Source organism: Diprion similis, chromosome 14 (assembly GCF_021155765.1).
Source record: "Diprion similis isolate iyDipSimi1 chromosome 14, iyDipSimi1.1, whole genome shotgun sequence".
In the NCBI taxonomy this organism is placed as follows: Eukaryota; Metazoa; Arthropoda; class Insecta; order Hymenoptera; family Diprionidae; genus Diprion; species Diprion similis.
Genome location: NC_060118.1, coordinates 1,657,985 through 1,676,512, shown reverse-complemented (window position 1 = coordinate 1,676,512; position 18,528 = coordinate 1,657,985). Strand labels below are relative to the sequence as shown.

The window sequence follows — 18,528 nt, the reverse complement described above, 5'->3', positions numbered from 1 at the left end:
TTTATTATTTACATGAAATTAAAAATAAATGGATTGTTGAAACCCAGTAGAAGGTAGCACCAGAGTAGATTTGTTACTGTGCAGTGCTGCGGAAGCCAGTAATTAGTGCCGATGAACATGAAATATTGAAATAAAATCAATAACAAGGAATAGAAGAAATGGTGTAACTCAAAACACAACGCTTAGAAGAACGAAAAGTAGCATGAATTATCAAATCAATACAAGCAAATTCGAAGGGGGAAACCGTAACAGTTCAATACCCCCCACAAGCTAGTCGCTTATGGGTACTGTAACGCTGACTTTCTATTACCCTCAGTTGGAGTCTTACCGTTAACACTGGCGCCATTCTTCAACTCGTTAGTATGATATTGAACGGCAATAAAAGATACTCGTTGGCCGCCAGATGCTCGAGCGTCTATTTTTAAATAAAAAAGAAACGATGAGATACAATAGCAATAATTAGTGAACCCGTCGTATGGCTGGCTAGACTCAGGTACTCACACGAACTGGTAGAGTGGCGGTATCCAAGGCAGTATGATAATTGAAGGAATATGGAAATTCAAGATATAAAGGAATACGCTCGAATCAAAGAAATTAGCAGTTCAATCAGTCGTATATTGTCATTCATTTTCACAAGCGTTAAATCAGTCAAATTTGTTGCAAAAGGTGGCAATAAATAATTAGTCAACAAGAGTGGTCTAGGTACAAGATTCTCCATAGAATAAAGTTACACGATAAGTTGAACGAAGGTGACGGTTAACAAAAGAAAAATAGTCGTAGGTCGGGATAAGCGATATAATGCAAAAAGACTACTTAAAACTCCACGTCACTGGGCGACGTGATTTTACCCAAGTTTTTGAAAAAAGAGACTACGAGAACTATAAGTTTTGTTGAGTCACAGCAGGAGTGAAACTTTAGAGAAAATCGGTAGTTGACGGAATCGATGATAGTTTGGAACGGTAGTGACATGAAAATAAAATAGAATTTACAATAAGCGGTAACTAGTGAGAAAGATTGACATTGATTAATAGTTTTCACAGATCAGTAGCTTAGACGAGAGAATATTATTCACAACAGTCAGAGATGCAAGTTGAAATTAACAAGGAAATTCGAAATTATAGTTAAAGCGAGGATACAAAAATTATGCGCGAGTGAGAGATTGAGAGAGGGGTTCACAAGATGAAGAAATACACTGAATACACCTGGTTTCAATGAGCAGAACTTAAATTAACAATGAAATACGGTATTTGAGAAACAGGAAAAATATCACAGGTGACAAGCAATACAAAATTAGTGATAGGCGATAGAGAAAGTTCGGTAGTATTTAGCGGCTCAATCGAAGCTCGACTGTACTCCAAACAACTCGACTTACGATACCAAAATTCATGCACAAAGCAAATAAAATATTAAAGTCATTAAGATACAGAAGTAATAGGCAATACTAGCACAGAAAGAAAAGATAACGATAGCAAAAGACGGTAGAAATTACAAAATCAATTCTAGCATCAAATTCCAAGAATCAGAGAAAATCAGAAACACAAAAGATATTTATTCGATAGTTATGAGGTCGCTCTACGATATTTTTTACGAAATTAATTATCTACCGAAATTATGCAGTCACACGATGGCTTACGAAGTTGCTTCTTAACGCTGCGATACAAAGGCAGAAGCCTTACCTCAGTTGGCGACGGCGATAAGAAACACTGAATTTAGTTCAAATTAAACTTAGCGATAGAAAAAGTAAGAAAAGAGGACGGAATTAAATTTATAGTGAAGGAAAAAGCTAAACGGTAGATCAAACGGTAGTAGGTGTGAAAACGATGGAAACGGTAACGATAGCGATAGAGGATCAAGAGTGATAAAGAACAAGAACAATAGGGAAAGAAAAAGGAAAGCTGAAAGAAGTCTAAGTTAACGAGAGCGAGGTACTAACAATGCTGCCTCGTGGCGGGTTGAGCGTAGAATAGGCCGAGTTCGGGGTCCAGAACACCGATCTCGCCGTTGTCGTCAGGTGATTCTTCATCCCCTTGATTGGTAGTTTGTCCCCCACCATAATTGGGTCATCCCTCTGTGGTAAATATCGATTACCGCTAGATGATGCGTAATGTTCGTTGACACCAACTCGTACTTTGCTTCGGCTGCTTCAGCATAAGGTCGAGTTTGCCCATCATTGGGGATTCCCTCGAGAAAAGCGGGTACGTAGGCTGTCTCTGCAAAGTTACCGCATGGAGTGCAACACCTCATTGTTTGCCTCTATCGGCTTCATCGTCTAGGCAGTGGCCTTCTGCCTACGGTATATCATAGAGATCATGCCGCCGCACGACGGCTTACAGCAACTCATTGTTCGTGGACCTTGACTCACAATGATATCAGTCCTTATTCATTGAAAGGCTGCGTCGATCCTCGGAACAAGGGCTTCAACAATCCTGGACGTAGTGTTTTGGGGTCGGTCCAGCGTCTGGCCGGTAAGTCAGGAGAAAGCAGTATGCAGTCTGTCCTGTACGATGCCCTTGCAGTATCCGAGAAGAGTAGCAAACGGAATAGCGTCGGAGGTTCATCATTACAAAACGGTAGTTAAATTCGTCGGTAGCTGGAAACGATAGTTTTCGGTAGCATTTGATCCCTTGGTGAATCAAGAAGGGTGTTGATCCCTCAGTGATCGGGATTGTGGTCATTCTGGTACCTAGTTAGCATGCGCTGAGGCGCGGAATTACAAAATTTACAAAGAAAGTATTAGGAACTAGTATTTGTTGCCTGTTTTGAATCGAGTTTTCTTGGAGTACCCCACCAGGGACGCGTTTTACGAGAGTTTCCTTCAGCTTTCTGCCCTTGTAACAGATCATTCTAAAATGCAACGTTACAGTACATACTCAAAAGCGTATCGTGGGTTTGGAAGTAGTTTTTTTTTTTTGATCCGAGGAGATGCGAAATCCAAGTTACGGATTCGCGCCAGTCATATGAGCTGGTGTGGATGTGGGACTCCCGACTGGCCTACCCACTAAACTGCCACCTCCTGTGCAACCACCTACGGCCAGGAACTATGATAATATTACTTCTAGCTGGGGGCTCTGTCTGTGAACGTCTTGTCGTTCTGTCCGTCCCTTCTGTTGGGCTGTCCGTCAGTTACGTCATGTCAGGCAGCCGTCCGCATTCTTCTGTCGTAAGATTGCCTCTGTATAGGTGTAGGTGGCAACGAGTTTTCACCGATCTGTTCCGTGGAGCATTACTTGGACAATTTTGTCGGGGTTGATGCTTCCCACGGTCGGCTCCGGTCTCTGTCTGAGACCTGTCCAGCGGTCACATTTGAAGAACGTGTGTTCCGCATCGTCTCGTTCGTGTCCGCAGTACTTACAGTCCAACGTCCGTACTCGGTTGATGTTGTGAAGGTACCGTCTCAAGTGGCCGTGGGCCGTCGGAAGGTGGGTAACGCGAAAGTTCTAGTCCCCAAACTTCCTCTGGATCCACGGTTTCAGGTCCTTGATAAGTTATCCCGTCCAGTTTTCTGTCGTTTCTTCCGTCCAGCGTTCTGTCTATCGTCTTGTCTTTTTTTTGTCGTTGTCGCGTCCCGTCGGATCACGTCCTCGTCTCTTCCGTAGATTCTCTGGAGTTTGAAAGTAAGGAAATGTATGGGAATCACGCCTACCACCCACAGGGTAGAAAGTCGTCTCTTTCACATCATCAGCGCGGGACAGTACTTCTTGGTCTTCAGAAAACCTGCCCAGGTTTCCGCACCGTAAAGGAGGATCGAGGAACGAACTCCGCCGCAGCGCAGCTTGGGGTCAGGTAGACACTACCGTAAGTGATAGCGCCGACTCTGGCCCAGACGTAGCCGTCCCCCAGGCCACGACAGGTCATTTGAGCTCGAGCAACGCCCCATACCCAGATAACCGTTATCTCGGTCTCGTTCGTGATCCAATCCTGCATTCATCGTACCCTGTACGGCTCGTCCAGTATCAGAATGTCAGCGTCATATTCGTCTGCTATCTGTAGTAGTAGCATGTCAGCTGTCCTACTTCGGTCTAGGTTTCCCTGAACTATCCTGTCCGTTGTCCAGCCTGCTTCCTGCACACCTCCAGCGCAACCCGGAACACCGCGCATTTCTTGGATCCCGCAAGATGCGCCGAAATACCGTGTCCCGCCTCGGCGCACAGTGAGCAGGCTGGTCTGTTTTTGGAGTTCGTCACGTGCTGTCCCGTCTCGCCACACTTCCTGCAGCTTTTCGTCCGGTCCTTGTTAGTGCAATTGGCCTTTGTGTGCCCGTTACCCAGGCACTTGTGGCATTCAGTTACAGTGAGTCGCTGTTGGACGCGGCAACCTACCCATCCTATCCCGATCCGTCCCCTACCAAACAGCACCTTGGCCTATTATTAGTGTTATCATCATCGTCGCCGTCGTCGTCGTCGTCGTCATTGTTAAATGACCGCCCTGTACGTAGGTAGAATCAAGGGTGACCGCGAAGGAAGGATACAAGACTCAGGCGCATAGAGTATTCGCTGTAGAATTTGCTTCTGAGATCTGCTGTGTTATACGCTTGTGTTCTGACTGAACTCTGAGCGCAGATCACTTCCGTTGCGAGCCCCGGGAATCTTCGTCCCACTCGTCTCTCCATAAGCGTTGGGCTGTCACCGGCGCATGCGTTCAGCCACCTGCTCTTACTAAAAGCCAATGTTTCGATGAGTTGACCCGCTTTACCCGGCTGTCTGATATCGCAGGCCAACGGTACCGTCATCCTGCATAGCCTTTCACCCCTTTTAGCCGTCTTATGTAGCAGATGAAACTTGCCGCGACCCTACCTGATTAACGACTTTTCAGTCTCCCTATGTGACAGATCAGTCCTCTACCGCCACTCTATATGGCGGACGACCTTTTAAGTCATCTTATGTGGCAGGTTAGTCCGGTACCGTTACCCTATATGATGGGCGACTCTTTTGAGTCACCTCACGTGACAGGTGAATCTTTGATGTTTGATGACTCATGTTTTCAGGTTATTCATCCATCTTCCATATACATATTTTTATGCTCCAATTGTGCACTTACGCGCTGAGTATACGACAATAGCGACAAAGGAGGTAAACAAACAAATATCACTGCGCACAAGTAATAAATGCGAAAATCACAGGTTTTTCGGCCATTAATCAATAATTAAATAAAGTGACCCTACTACGAACATAAATGATAACAATAATACTGGATTGCCAGGTTTGTGTTTATCACAATCATCAACAACACAAGATTCTGATCATACTTGACGTTGCTTCCAGTAATTGAATTGGTTTGTCGTGTGATAAAAAGTACGGTAGCGAATGCTATTTTTATAAGTTCCTCTTTATAAAATTCAAGTCAATTGATTAGAAATTTGCATTCGGTTAATTTTTACAGCAAACTGTACATCCTCAACATTTTTTTGTCCGTTCAAAATTTACTTTGGATTTCTACTTCCCAGTTAAGAAAGCCTCCCGAGTTTAGTCTCACACTATTTTCCTCAGGCGACATGGCGATGCAGCGTGTGTCGGCGAAAAGTTGCTTCCCGTGGGCAGCCAGTCGTGACCCAGGAGTCGACGGATTCGCTCCTGGACGTTCCGGTCTTGGAGGCGCTCCAGAGAAGGCACAGTGACGCTAGGCTTGGCTGTCAGACCGGAAACCACGTCGGAGGCCTCAGCAGCGGTTTGGCACCACCAAGAAGTCCGGAGCTAAGACGACACTCGGACGTATCACCGGCTAGTCTTAAGGAACTCGAGAAGGTAGGTGACTCAGTTTGAAATTCTGGTATAATATTTTATGTCTGAATCTCGATGCAAGCTGCAGGTTGATTCGGAATATTAATAAGAAGTATTCTAAGATTGCTCTCGAACGATTTTTACTGACTGAAGTCATGCGAAATTATTTAAAATGAAGTAAAATCACCTTTGTCACGCGAAGTCATTCGGAGCCGTTTCAAAAAAAAAAGAAAGCTAAGATTTTTTCAGTCAGGAACGCAAATTTTTAGACTGTGATCGCCATCGGATCTCACGTAAGACAGGTTTAATTGATAAAGGTCTGTTAATAATAGTCTGGACTCCGTGTGACCGCAACGTGTTGAAATTTACTCTAGCAGTAAACAGTTCAAGAAAATAAAAATATTCCGTTAAATTTGAAACAGAGCGTATTATCAACAGACTCTCATCAATTAAGGCGGTGGTCTGGTCTAGAGCGAGATTTTTCACGTCATTTTTGGGTTGGAATAATGTTGAAGCCGTTGAAGTTGTCTCGATAAAATTTGACATATGTATTTATTGTTCCTATGAGAATGTATCTACATTAAAAAAAAAATTATTTAGAGTATTTTCTTGTAGTTTTTCTTTTTGTTGCAACATGTTCCGCCGAAAACCCTCTCAATCGGCGCGCATACTGGATGATATTGTATGCATCTAAAAAAAAAAAAATATATAGATTCTCAATCTGTATGCGTATTCTGAACACTGGTAGCAGAATTAGTGCTTCAACAATTTTTTTACAAACGACGGCCTGCTAAACTTTGATCAACGATATTTTATACATTTTTGGGTATTCGACGAGTTATACAATGTGGGCAAAATTATTGTTCGACTCAATTCTGCTACCAGTCCTCAGAAAGCGGCTACCGAAGGTATGTACAAAATTTGAGCTCGATCGGTCAATTGGTTATCGACATATCGTGGGCGCCGATTTGACGTAACGTAACATATGCGTATGCTTGCTGTCCGATCTTTACACACATCGTATGTAATATCGTCAATATTGTTGTGAACCCTTCGTTGAAAATACACGTGGCTAGAAAAGTGGAAATTTCGATCGTAACAGCTCCAGAGTCAATGTGTTTTCGAGCAAACATCCAAATCAATGAATTTAGAGATTTATTATTGTTTTGCGTCTCCACTCCTATACACTGCTCTAACAAATCGTACGACGTAAGATTTTCGTATATAGGCTTTATCGCCTCTCAAACTTGATCACAGAGGGGCGGTCTATCATGACTGAAATTTTTGAGCGACCCAGCAATCTCTGCGTTACGCCACTTGCACCAGCTCGAAGGTCGCGACGGGCAATATATGCGTTGAGGGTTTTCGTCACTTGAAGCATAGTGATAGAATGTTCACCGCACAGCTTTCTTCATTTCTCTGATTGGGTGACAATTTCTTCTGATCGCTAAACCATAGTAAACCGTCAAGTCGCCGATTACCTTATCAGTCAATTTTCCATTTATTGTTCCACCCATACCTTTACATTATTTTTTAACGTAACGTAATCTTATTCCCATCCTTTTCGAAACATGTCCAATACCTTCTTTTTATGTACGATAGCATCTTTGCCGTAAGGATGCGCATCTACAATTGCTTTATACGTTTTGCAGTCTCTATCGCCAATGTATCGAGTGTATTGCACGCTATATTTTTCTACCACACTTTTTTGCTATATTTACCAATTTTACTAGTCACGCCAAACCGTGAACTGAAACTTTGTTTTTTCCAAGTACCATCCCCTGACACTGTGAGCTTCGATGATCAAGATTCTTTTTCAAACGTCAGATCTTTTTCCCCGTCGACTGCTTTTACAGGACGCAAGCGTACACAGCAGCAGACGCGCAGTGGAATTTCTTCAACACAGCAGAATAATTTACTTTTGACATTCCAACTCCGATATCCATTAGCCCGCGGAACATATTGAGTCCTTCTATGCCAATTCATAACAATCTCATTGCCACCACAATCAGACGATTGATCTCAAATGCTTTATCGATAAACGGAAAAGTGTTGATATACCAGGAATCGTACGTACATTTCATTTCGATTTCGAAACCCAATCCGCGATAGGTGGTTTTAGCGAAGGAAACTTCGTTTTTACAAGTTTCACAAACAACAAACGCGCTGATTTCTGCAAAAACGGTGAAAAAATTCAATATGTAGTAATGGTGTTCCATATCAAGTGGAATTTGCATGTCTCCACTTTTTCGCAACTTTCCTGCTGATGCACTTGTTAGATTTTCACTGCTTTCACCAGTATGCTGATTTCCTTGGAATTTTCTTTTTTTCGTCACTGAATTTCGATGCGCGTGAAATTTATTCGTTTTCGTACCTTGCTTACTATTCATTTTACAGAATTATTTTCGTGTCTGCTCTGTTCGACGGTGGGACGTAACTGAATCTAGCACAGTTCAAATACGTCGAAACGAGATAGAGGAGTATTCGAAATAATTCTGAGAACTGGATTACCGTTATACTGTTTGGAGCTCTCGGGGACAATGCCCCTTCTCCGAACGAGTGCTACCTGAGTGCGCAGCCTGCTTATAATTTCTATTACTCAGATAATTTTTGAAATATCAATAAACGGTTTTCACGAGAGTAGCAGTAGTATGTTGGTCCTGGACCAACGCGTATGCGTATGTCCGTGTGTGGTGTGTGTGCGTGTGACCACCCCCTGGTTCTCAACCCGTGGTTCTCAACCCCCCCCCCCCCCCCCCCCCCCGTGTGTGTGACCATCACCAGGGTGATTACCATCAGTAAGTACAATGTCTATGGTAAGTAGAACCCTCGCTAGTGTCGCCGCCACACTACGATGCATAGGCTGGCCAGCTGCCCAATTTCGATGCGTACAATGTCGCCTGGTCAGCCGCCCAATTACGGCGCGTACAATGTCACCTGGCCAGCTGCCCAATTGAGAGACCGTCGATTTACCTTTCACATAAACCTGACGTCTAAAATTACATTGTTTTCGCATATACCGCACGATTTAGCACATCTAAAAATAATACGATCCCGAGATGTTTTTCACCTCACTCTAACATTGTCACCACGCCACCGTATGGAAGCAGTTCGCGAACAAAAATCCGTAGTTACAAATCTCTTTCGTTATGGCAGACTTCCATCTCATCACCAACGTCGGGGTTGTTGCGGCCCAACTCGACTGGACCGATGTTAGGCGGCTAACCCGCGAGCCCCTGCGACAACACTTTACCCAACAGTAGGCTCGAGTTCGTTGTGGAACAGTTAGCGCTATTAGCAAAAAAAATTTACCGGGCTACATTTGCCTGCGGTGTTTTATCGTCCAGTGAGTATAAACAAGACCTCAAAATCATCTGCCATCAAAATTGCCAACTCATATTACTTTTTCCAGTTCCGACATATCCCACTTCCACCAAAATATTATATTCCACATCGCATACGTGAAACCCGACGCGTTTACGTGTCGAGCTTGTGGAGATAGCCTGTTCGAAATAACCCGGCTATCAGAGGGTTGTACTCAGTGTGACGAAGTCATGCTGAAGCTTAAGCACGTTGTCGAAAGCATCAACTTTCTGTTTTGATGCAAAGTCGGAACACGCTTCCGTAACAGTATTCGCACATTCCCCCTGAAAATATAATGTCCGCAGTATCATTTTCCGGCCTCAAGCTCAAAGGCTATCAACTTCCGCCTCCTAATGGTCGATTACACCGTCATTAATTTTCAGCAGAAACACAGGTTTATAATCAGTCATTCATATGCTCTGCTTTCATATGCAAAAAAATTACATTGTATGCAGAATTAACGAACGTCCTCACGTTAGTTATTGCCCACAAGCATCATTGTTGCGTACTCCCACCATTTTTCCCGGTATATAAAAACTTCGTCACAAGCAACCTAATATCACAATCACTCTGCAAGCTGAACGATCTACACGCAATGGCTGAACTGCAAGATTTGGTGAATATATACAGTGCAGTCGGCGTTGATTGCATCCAATGCATTTTTCATTTTACAGACAAACTTACTTGATGAGCCACCCACCGCATCGAACAACTCATTTTTTGGGGAATTTGGTTTGAGCCAGCTGCTGCCCGAATGGGATGTATTACCGGAAAACAAGCAGAAGACTGGTATTCCTGAATCAATCAAACTACTGACCGATACACATTCCTGTCCTCTCAACAACGACGCCGGCAACGGCGAGATAACCGTCCAAATTAAAATCTACAATACCAGGGATATTCTACGAACTGATAAGGCTGACCGGTGGCGAACCGCTTCGTCCAACATGCAGTTCACAACCAACCGAAGCTCTCCCGAATATCAGCTTTTGGGTGACCTGACTGCGAAAGTCATCTCCCGAATCCGCAAACTCCCCGGCAGCAAACCTGAACGCAAACGTCGAACCACTCAAAAAAACAAATTCAAACCTTATTGATAATAATGTATTAAGTAAATAAAAACGTTCATAAAATATGATCTTTTTTATTTATAACAATCAGTATACATGTTCTTCCATTCATCGCAATTACTCTTATCCTGATTTTCATTGTACCACAGTCTCATGAGTTGCACGTTTTCGAACGTGCAAATCCCTGCATGTAAGCTGCAATCGACAATCTTCTCATCGTAGGATATCCTTAAAATGCCAATCGCGGGGCAGCCCAGTTCTATCATGTCTACTGCATTAAAATTTTTTGCACATTCCTCCGACCAACGAATTTTTCCCAATCCCTTGACAAGCACCAGCGGCGTTCTGCCCAGGTGATCGCGCATAATCCTCCTCAAGTTGCCGTAAGTCGTAAGACCATCAGTCCATCGAAATCCATGATGATTATGCGTAAGATACTTCACTTGATGTAGCAGATCATCCGACAACATGTTCGAGGCGTACGGATCTCGAAATATATAATGGCTCATGGTCTTTGCTAAGTTCTCATAAAATGCAACTTCTTCAACCACGAATTTATTCCCAACTCCGATAAATCCCTGCACGTCCATGAACATACAATCTATTACAACAATTTTCGAACGACGTTGGTTGGAGGTGTGTACTCGACGATTCGATCGTGCAGTATGAGACAATATGCAGCCGTGTCATCCTCTATATCCGTTGCGCTCACAAATTCTATTCGTATATCAACCGTTGCACTTTTTATAGATTCGTTCTGTCGCAAACAATCTATCACTATTATTGGTGCACCCTTGATTATGTTTGCATATCTGAAATCAGTTCCATGATACGAATTCTGAAACTTTGCATACATATCGTACAGTCGAGCAAATTGTTCATCTAACAGCTTACGTTTAGATTCTCATATGGATATGAATCGCTGTTCAGAAACAGCTTAACGTTCCGTAAATTGCAATGATCGAAATAACTCGCATGATTATTCACGTTTTCCTTCCTATTTCTTTGCAATGGAAATATCACATATCTCGGTTTTTCCAGCTGTGTTGCTATTTTGATGGGCCAAACTTGCATTTTAGATTTCGGCGAATTGGGATATCCATGCAACGACCAAGATCTGACACATCTGTATAGGTTGATTTTTCTCCAATATTTTTAATAGCGACAGCTTTTCGACATCCAGCGGCATCACATGTGGTATTCTACATTGTAATTTTGTTATTTCCGAACGCATTTCTTCAGCCGCTGCGCCAGATTTGTAGCAATTCTTCTCAGTTCTGCTTCGTATGAGAATGAGCTTGTGTCGAGCGTTGGCAACAATTTTCTTACAATCTTCTGCGAAACCCAGCACGGTATTCAACGGAATACACAGGCTGAAATCACCCGTGAGGTGTTTGCTTTTATATCCACCATCCTTCCATCCGGATATTTCTATTGCATTTTCCTTACTGGGATCCAGCTAAATATAATTTTTCAATGTTGATGCGATTCCAACGTCCTTACAACGATCAATTTCCACTCCATTCAATTCGTAGCGTATTTCATCGAAGAAAAAACACGGAAAGTTTCTTTCCAGTTTGGAATCAAGTTGATAATTTCTAGCACCCGTAACAATTTTGAAAGCTTTCCCCTGAATGTAGATGAAACTTTCGCACGGCAGCACACACAAATCCTGCTGTTGTATCAAAATTCGTATCTCGTCGTTATTGGTGTAAGAGGAATTTGCATACGGATTATGTGCATGCACCATCGCCTGATTGATGCTGTTGTTGTAGACCAACGATGCATCGATTCTCAAGATGTTGGACATCATTTTCGAAGTTTAAAACGCAGCGAAATCAAAATCTTATTGCTTTTCAAAGTAAGCAAACGTTCAGAATTTATTGACCCTTTTGTATCCCTCGGTGATTCACTACTGACCGAAACCGTGCTGGATGCTTGATTATATGCGTTGTTGTATGTTAGCATTTCCAATCTTCTTTCAAGTGAAGCCTCGTGGTGATTTCCTTCACTCTGAAATTGACGGGTGCTCCGCTCTGGTCAACTATACTCAACTTTATGTTGTCGATGACGTGAACACTCACAGGCATGTAGATGATTCTCCGCGGTGATTCCAAAATTTTATAACCCGGTGGAACGTCGGGTGAAAATTCGTGTATCGTATGAGCCTGCGAACTATTGCTGAATGCGTCATATGTTACGCTACACTCCACTTTGATGAAATTAACTTTCTTTATTCTTATCGGGTTTGTCGACTCGTGCCATTCCCCTCCTTTACGTACCCCGCCATCATCAAACCCTAACAATGGCGCTATCGAGTTATCATCCAAAAAATCGAAGTCCCATCTACACCAAATCTCCGAATTATGTGTATTATTGTTCGCTCGAATTATTATGTGGGGTCCTTCGATCAACTTTTCACCGGCGCTACCATTTTCCGAAACGTTAACCACGTATTCCATATGTTTTTGCAGATAGTTGTTTACGTCCTCAGTGGTATACGAGCCCGTTGGTATAGTAATTCGATGATCATAATGATAACCCAAGCTGTTGCATGATTCGTCAATGTTGGATATTGAATTGTATGATTGAAACGTTACTAGACCCAGCGGATATGATTTTCTACGATTTAAAATTATGGGTGGAAAGTAATTTGCACTTAGCGTGGATGTATTACCCGTTAACGTGAAGGTTAGAGACATTAATCCCTCGTGGTACGAAATTTCAAACACAACTCTTCGCAATTGGATGCGTTGTCAGATTGATGTCTGTCATGATTGTACCAGATGACATTCCTTCCACCGAAGTATCGCACAACTTCGTTCGGCAGCGGTAAATTGCCAAAACTGTCTTAATAATACACATTGTGTCCAATTTTTTTATAGGCCGCCCAATTTGTCCCCACTCCCGCATCACTGTCTAAATTCATAATACCGCTCTCGCGAACTCTAATTCGTTTGGGTAAATTGTTCCTCATGAAAATACCCTTAAAACCTGATATTTTCAACATTTTGGCAAATTTCAGCAGTTTACGGTCTGTAGTAACCCCCCGCGGAAGTTTCACGTTTTGGAGTTTTTTTTTTAGCTTGCCGGTTGATTTCAAGAATAGCCCCCATCCTTTCTTGTATAGCGCTAAATGAAGCCCCCTACCACGTCCACTCAATGCGATAGCCTCCATTGTCTTATTGTGACGTTTTTTTTCTTCCAATTTTTTCGCCGCGCTCGGTGCGTTATTCACCGCTTCAGCAATGCCGGCAGCCCCACCTGCCAGCAATCCCGCGCCCGATGGCCCGCGAATATAGGTATTAAAAGCGGGAGAAAACCGCAGTGCTTTGCAAACTTCAACACTCTGGGAATTCAACATTCTTCTTATGCCCTCCAATTGCCTGTTTGGCTGCTTTAAGCGCTATGCGTATCGCGCTCCCTTTGTCCGTCGGTTTGAACTTTTTCACAGCCTGACGTGCGGATGTTATAGCAGCACGTATCAAGGGTTTTCTATACTTTCCAAGTTTGACTTTAGCACGCATGGTTTTGTTAACTGCCCAGCCTGCTGCACGTTCTGCCCACTTTGCATTCTTGTCACGACTGCGTTGCAACGCTGCCTGAGCCAATCTTTTATCAGCCTCGTGTCCAAATTTTAGATCTTTACTCCTCGCATAGGCAATTTCATGTTCTCGACAGGCTTCGTCCAACAAACACACTTCAGTTTGGCCGTCGGCGAGACGCTGTTGCAAACGTGTTCCAGGACCACAGAACTGATAACCCGGTAGATGTAGCTCGAAGGGCAAATTATTGATTGCGGTATCAAACATTCCTCGTGCTTTAGGCATGCGTGCTATCAAGCGTCCGACAAACAACTGATCAGTACGTATTCACCCACTGAGACTCATGCAACAAAATGAAATTCATGAAACAGTCGATCACTTTACCAATCAAAAATTTGGACAACGACGTGCAACAGCAGCAAAATATTTATCGCCACGGTAAACTATTCCCGACATCTCTAAGAAGTATAACTTGCGGCCCTTCGAGTCGCGGAAAAACCAACGTAGTTATCAGCCTCCTCATTAATCCCAACGGATTACGTTTCCAAAATGTATACATATATTCCAAGTCTTTGGCACAGCCCAAATATGAATTTTACGTGAGGTCTTGAATCGTGTACCAGGTGTGTCGTATCTTACCTATTGTAATAATCATGACGTAATTCCGGTGGAGCAGTCCAAGCCTAACCCGATTTTCATTTTCGATGATATTGCCTGTGATAAGCAGGACGTGGTTAGGCAATCTTTCTGCATGGGTCGTCATGAATTCGTTGATTGTTTCTATCTGTGCCAAACATATACAAGAATCCCCAAACATCTAATTCGCGACAACGCAAATTTTATGATTATTTTCAAACAAGACGCTAAGAACTTGCGACATTTATTCGAAGATCATGTGAATACCGATATGAAGTCTGATGAATTCGAAAAATTGTGCTCCATCTGCTGGCGTTCGAAGTATGGATTTCTGACGATTGATAAAGACAGTCCTATGAACTCTGGCCGATGTCGTAGAGGGTTCGATGAATTTATCATTAAAACGTGATGCATCCTACTTGAGATTACAGTCCTCCGCCTGAATGTGTACGTATAACATCTTTGAATATGCTGAAGACCTCGAAATCTGAGACTGATTCGGAGCGCAAGATAGTGGAAGCGAGCGATGCGGTGAAGAAGAAATATCAAGCATTAGAAACAGATCACATAGCCGATAGCGAAACGATCAAGAGAACATTTGATCCGATTGTTGAGCTGCTGACTGCTATAGGCATCGCAATAGGTAAAGGCATCTGAGTTCAAAGCGGATGCTATAGAGCCTGAAGTGTATGCTGAAAATGATGATGAATTTGATTAAAGTATGGCTTGGGATTATTACAAACAGACTCTGAACTCCGAATATCGCATACGAAAACCGAGTCAATCGCTTGTTAGGAGAGTGTTTCAACGTGAAGAAGGCCTGTAGAAATCTACGCCGAATGCACGCGAAAGCAGTGATATTGAAGATGACGTGAATGCCACGATTGAGCGAACTATTCCCGTCTTGCGGGAAACTGTTTACACGACACCGGTCACCGAATCTCATACAGAATCGCTACGGTCGGCGTTGACGGAGCAGATGGCTGACCCTGATACTTCAATGCACATGGAACGAGCGTTCGAAGAAAACTTTGGTATTTGGCCAAGAATTGTATAATGGATTCAATTCGTGATACCTCAAACACAATGGATTCAGTTTACGGAATTGGATTTGTGAACAATAATGGGATCGCTGGTTTCATGATTGGTGACTCGCCGATTGAATTTGAGCTGGATCATTCCATTGTTATAAACATGCGATTCAAAACAACTCCGGGTATATTGGAACTCATGTTTTAGAAAATTTCCGATGAAGATATTTACATCAATGATGATCTTCGCAAACATCGTGACATCATAGATTCAAAAAATGCCCATGAAAGAGGCTATCAAAAAACGGGTCAAGTATGCGGGAATAAATCCTACAAATATCTAAACATTATACGCAAGCTTTTTCCGAGTCGCTCAGCACTCGGTGAGGGTCTCAACACCAGTAAACATATCGTACGAAAGAATTCTCAAGTGGACTATACATATTGGGATGATCCAAACGAGTTGGTGGACAGGTTGTGGTTATTGAGTCGTTCGGAGGCTGCCGGTAACACGGCTCACATAAATGAGATTATCTCAATAGTGGAGGAATTACGAGAAGCTAATATTATTGTTCGAAGAATGAGCAGGGGGAAAATACAGCTGGTTAGAGAGCTACATGCACCGGCTCGTCGTAACTTGAAGCGCCGAAGAGTGATCGTGAAAGGTTTTGACGACTTGTGGCAAGCGGATTTGGTTGAAATGCGGCAGTATGCCAAAATAAACAGAAACTTCAATCACATTCTGTCGGTCATTGAGGTGTTATCCAAATTTGCTTGGGCCGTGGCACTGAAAAATTAGAGTGCTCAATCGGTTGTCGATGGATTTAAACAAGTGCTTCAAAGCGGTCGATCGCCTAAGAATCTTCAATCGGACGATGGTAAGAAATTTTTCAATGCCCAATTCAAAAAGTTACTAAAGAAGCACAACATCAATCATCACTCGATCTACAGCGCTATGAAGGCATCGGTTATAGAACGTTGGAACCGCGCACTTAAGGATAAAATGTGGCGATCATTTAGTCTGAAGGGATCATACAAATCGATTGATGATATACAGCAGTGGGTGACAGAATATAATACGAGCAAACATCGCACCACGGGTGTAACACCGATTAAAGTGAACCGTAAAAATGCGAACCAGCTACTCGCAACAGTCTACAGTAATGTCGAACAAGTTGAGTCGGCAAAATATCAAGTCGGAGATTTCGTAAGAGTGAGCAAGTACAAGACGATATTCGCGAAAGGTTACACGCCAAATTGGTCGACGGAAATATTCAGGATTCGAAAAGTTTAAAACACAGATCCGCGAACTTATCTTCTGATAGATCAGCAGTCAAACCCAATCAAGGGGGGATTCTATGAACAAGAACTGCATTCCGTGAAATATTCCGACATATATTTAGTGGAGAGAGTTTTGAAGAGGAAAGGGGATAAGGTGTTCGTGAAGTGGTTGGGTCTGGATAAATCACATAAATCTTGGATAAATAAAGACAATGCATTGTAGTCGTTTTATTCACACCATTTCATATTTTTTGTTTAATAAATATTATTTCTATACAGATGGTGTAATTTTTACATATCCCCAGGGCAACGTGCCTGTACTAACAGGTAGTAAATATCGCTTATCATCGAGATTGCTTGAAGCAAGTTTCAATTGTCGGATTGAATACACTTTATGCAGATTCGAACGAATGGTTCACTGCGTTTTTGAAATACTCTCATGCTGGTTAAGGCAGTCGAGATAATTTTCGAAAGTTATTTGATTGTTCAATACATTATTTTTGACACCTTTTGCTTTCTCCACAACCTTATTATCATCCATTCGCATCGCATACATTTTGAATCGCAATCCCGAAAATTCAGTCATTACTTCGCCATTTCTCTTATCCTTTATTATTCCTACAACTTTTTTGTTTACCTGGGGAATTTTGTGAATATGATCAGCAGCATAATCGCTGGTGTCGAATCTGTCAATATTGTCTCGAATGAATTCATAAACGTCACAAGATTTTATTTCCTAAATAAAACTTTCAGTATCGGTATACATTAACTTACAATTTGATTTCAAATTTGGTAACACAAAAGAATAGTAAAAGTCGTAGACGCAAATTTTGGATAAATCTAGAATAGCCATTTCGGCGTAAATTGGCTTGTTAAATATCACTTTGAGCCTATTCAACTGTATCGCAACGAAATTTTCGCTGAATATAATTCGACCGTGGGAATTCGGTCGCGATATCAGTACTTTGGCGCCACCACGTCCATGCCATTTTTGTACCAACTTGACATCGGAATATTTGCGAATATTTTTCATCGTTTTACCGAATACCGCGTTGTTCATCAGTTTGTATAGATTCTGCTTGAATTTGTCGACACTTTTGGCTCTTAAGGTGCATATAAACACCCGTTGTACACCTCGAAAACGCGGGGATGCAAAACTCCTATACCGCTCAAGCGGTCAGAGTAAAACTTGGGCAGTTAATGCCTTATTTTGGCGAAAAGTGGAGCGTCTCTTTACTTTTTCAAAATTTTGAAAAAAAATTTACACATTAGTTACCACCCGCAGAAAATGGCCAAATTTTCACAGTTACACTGAATTCATCGAACTATCTGGTATGATGCCACTCGGCGATGATGAAACACATTTTGAGCCCAGTCCCACGAGATTTGATGGTGAATTGACGAAATGGCAGCTAATCTGGTTTTCGATTACGAAGAACACCGAAATCTCATTTTGGCAACATTTGTTACCGACTTTTCATGCATGCCGGTGATTGCTTACCGACATTACACGCATACATTACCGGCATGCGCGTAATATCGGTAACAAATGTCGCCAAAATGAGATTTCGATGTACTTCGTAATCGAGAACCAGATCAGCTGCCATTCCGTCATTTCACAATCAAATCTCATGGGACTGGGCTCAAAATGTGTGTTTCATCACCGGCGAGTGGCATCATACCGGATAGGTCGATCCATTCAGTGCAACTGCGAAAATTTGGCCAATTTTTTTTAGTGGTAACCAATCTGTAAAATTTTCTTCCAAATTTTGAAAAAATAAAAAGACGCTCCACTTTTTGCCAAAATAAGGCATTAACTGCCCAAGTTTCACTCTGATCGCTTGAGCGGTATGAGAGTTTTGCATCTCCGCGTTTTCGAGGTGTA

At 42.5% G+C, this 18,528-nt stretch overlaps 1 protein-coding gene across 1 annotated transcript in view; it reads left to right on the top strand.

Moving 5' to 3' along the window:
- LOC124414954 overlaps positions 1 to 18,528 on the top strand; it is a 256,017-nt gene that overhangs the window by 168,068 nt on the left and 69,421 nt on the right. Inside the window, exon 4 of the mRNA XM_046896145.1 lies at positions 5,487 to 5,741. Within this exon, the coding sequence (XP_046752101.1) occupies positions 5,487 to 5,741 (255 nt within the window). The remainder of the gene's footprint in view (positions 1 to 5,486; positions 5,742 to 18,528) is intronic.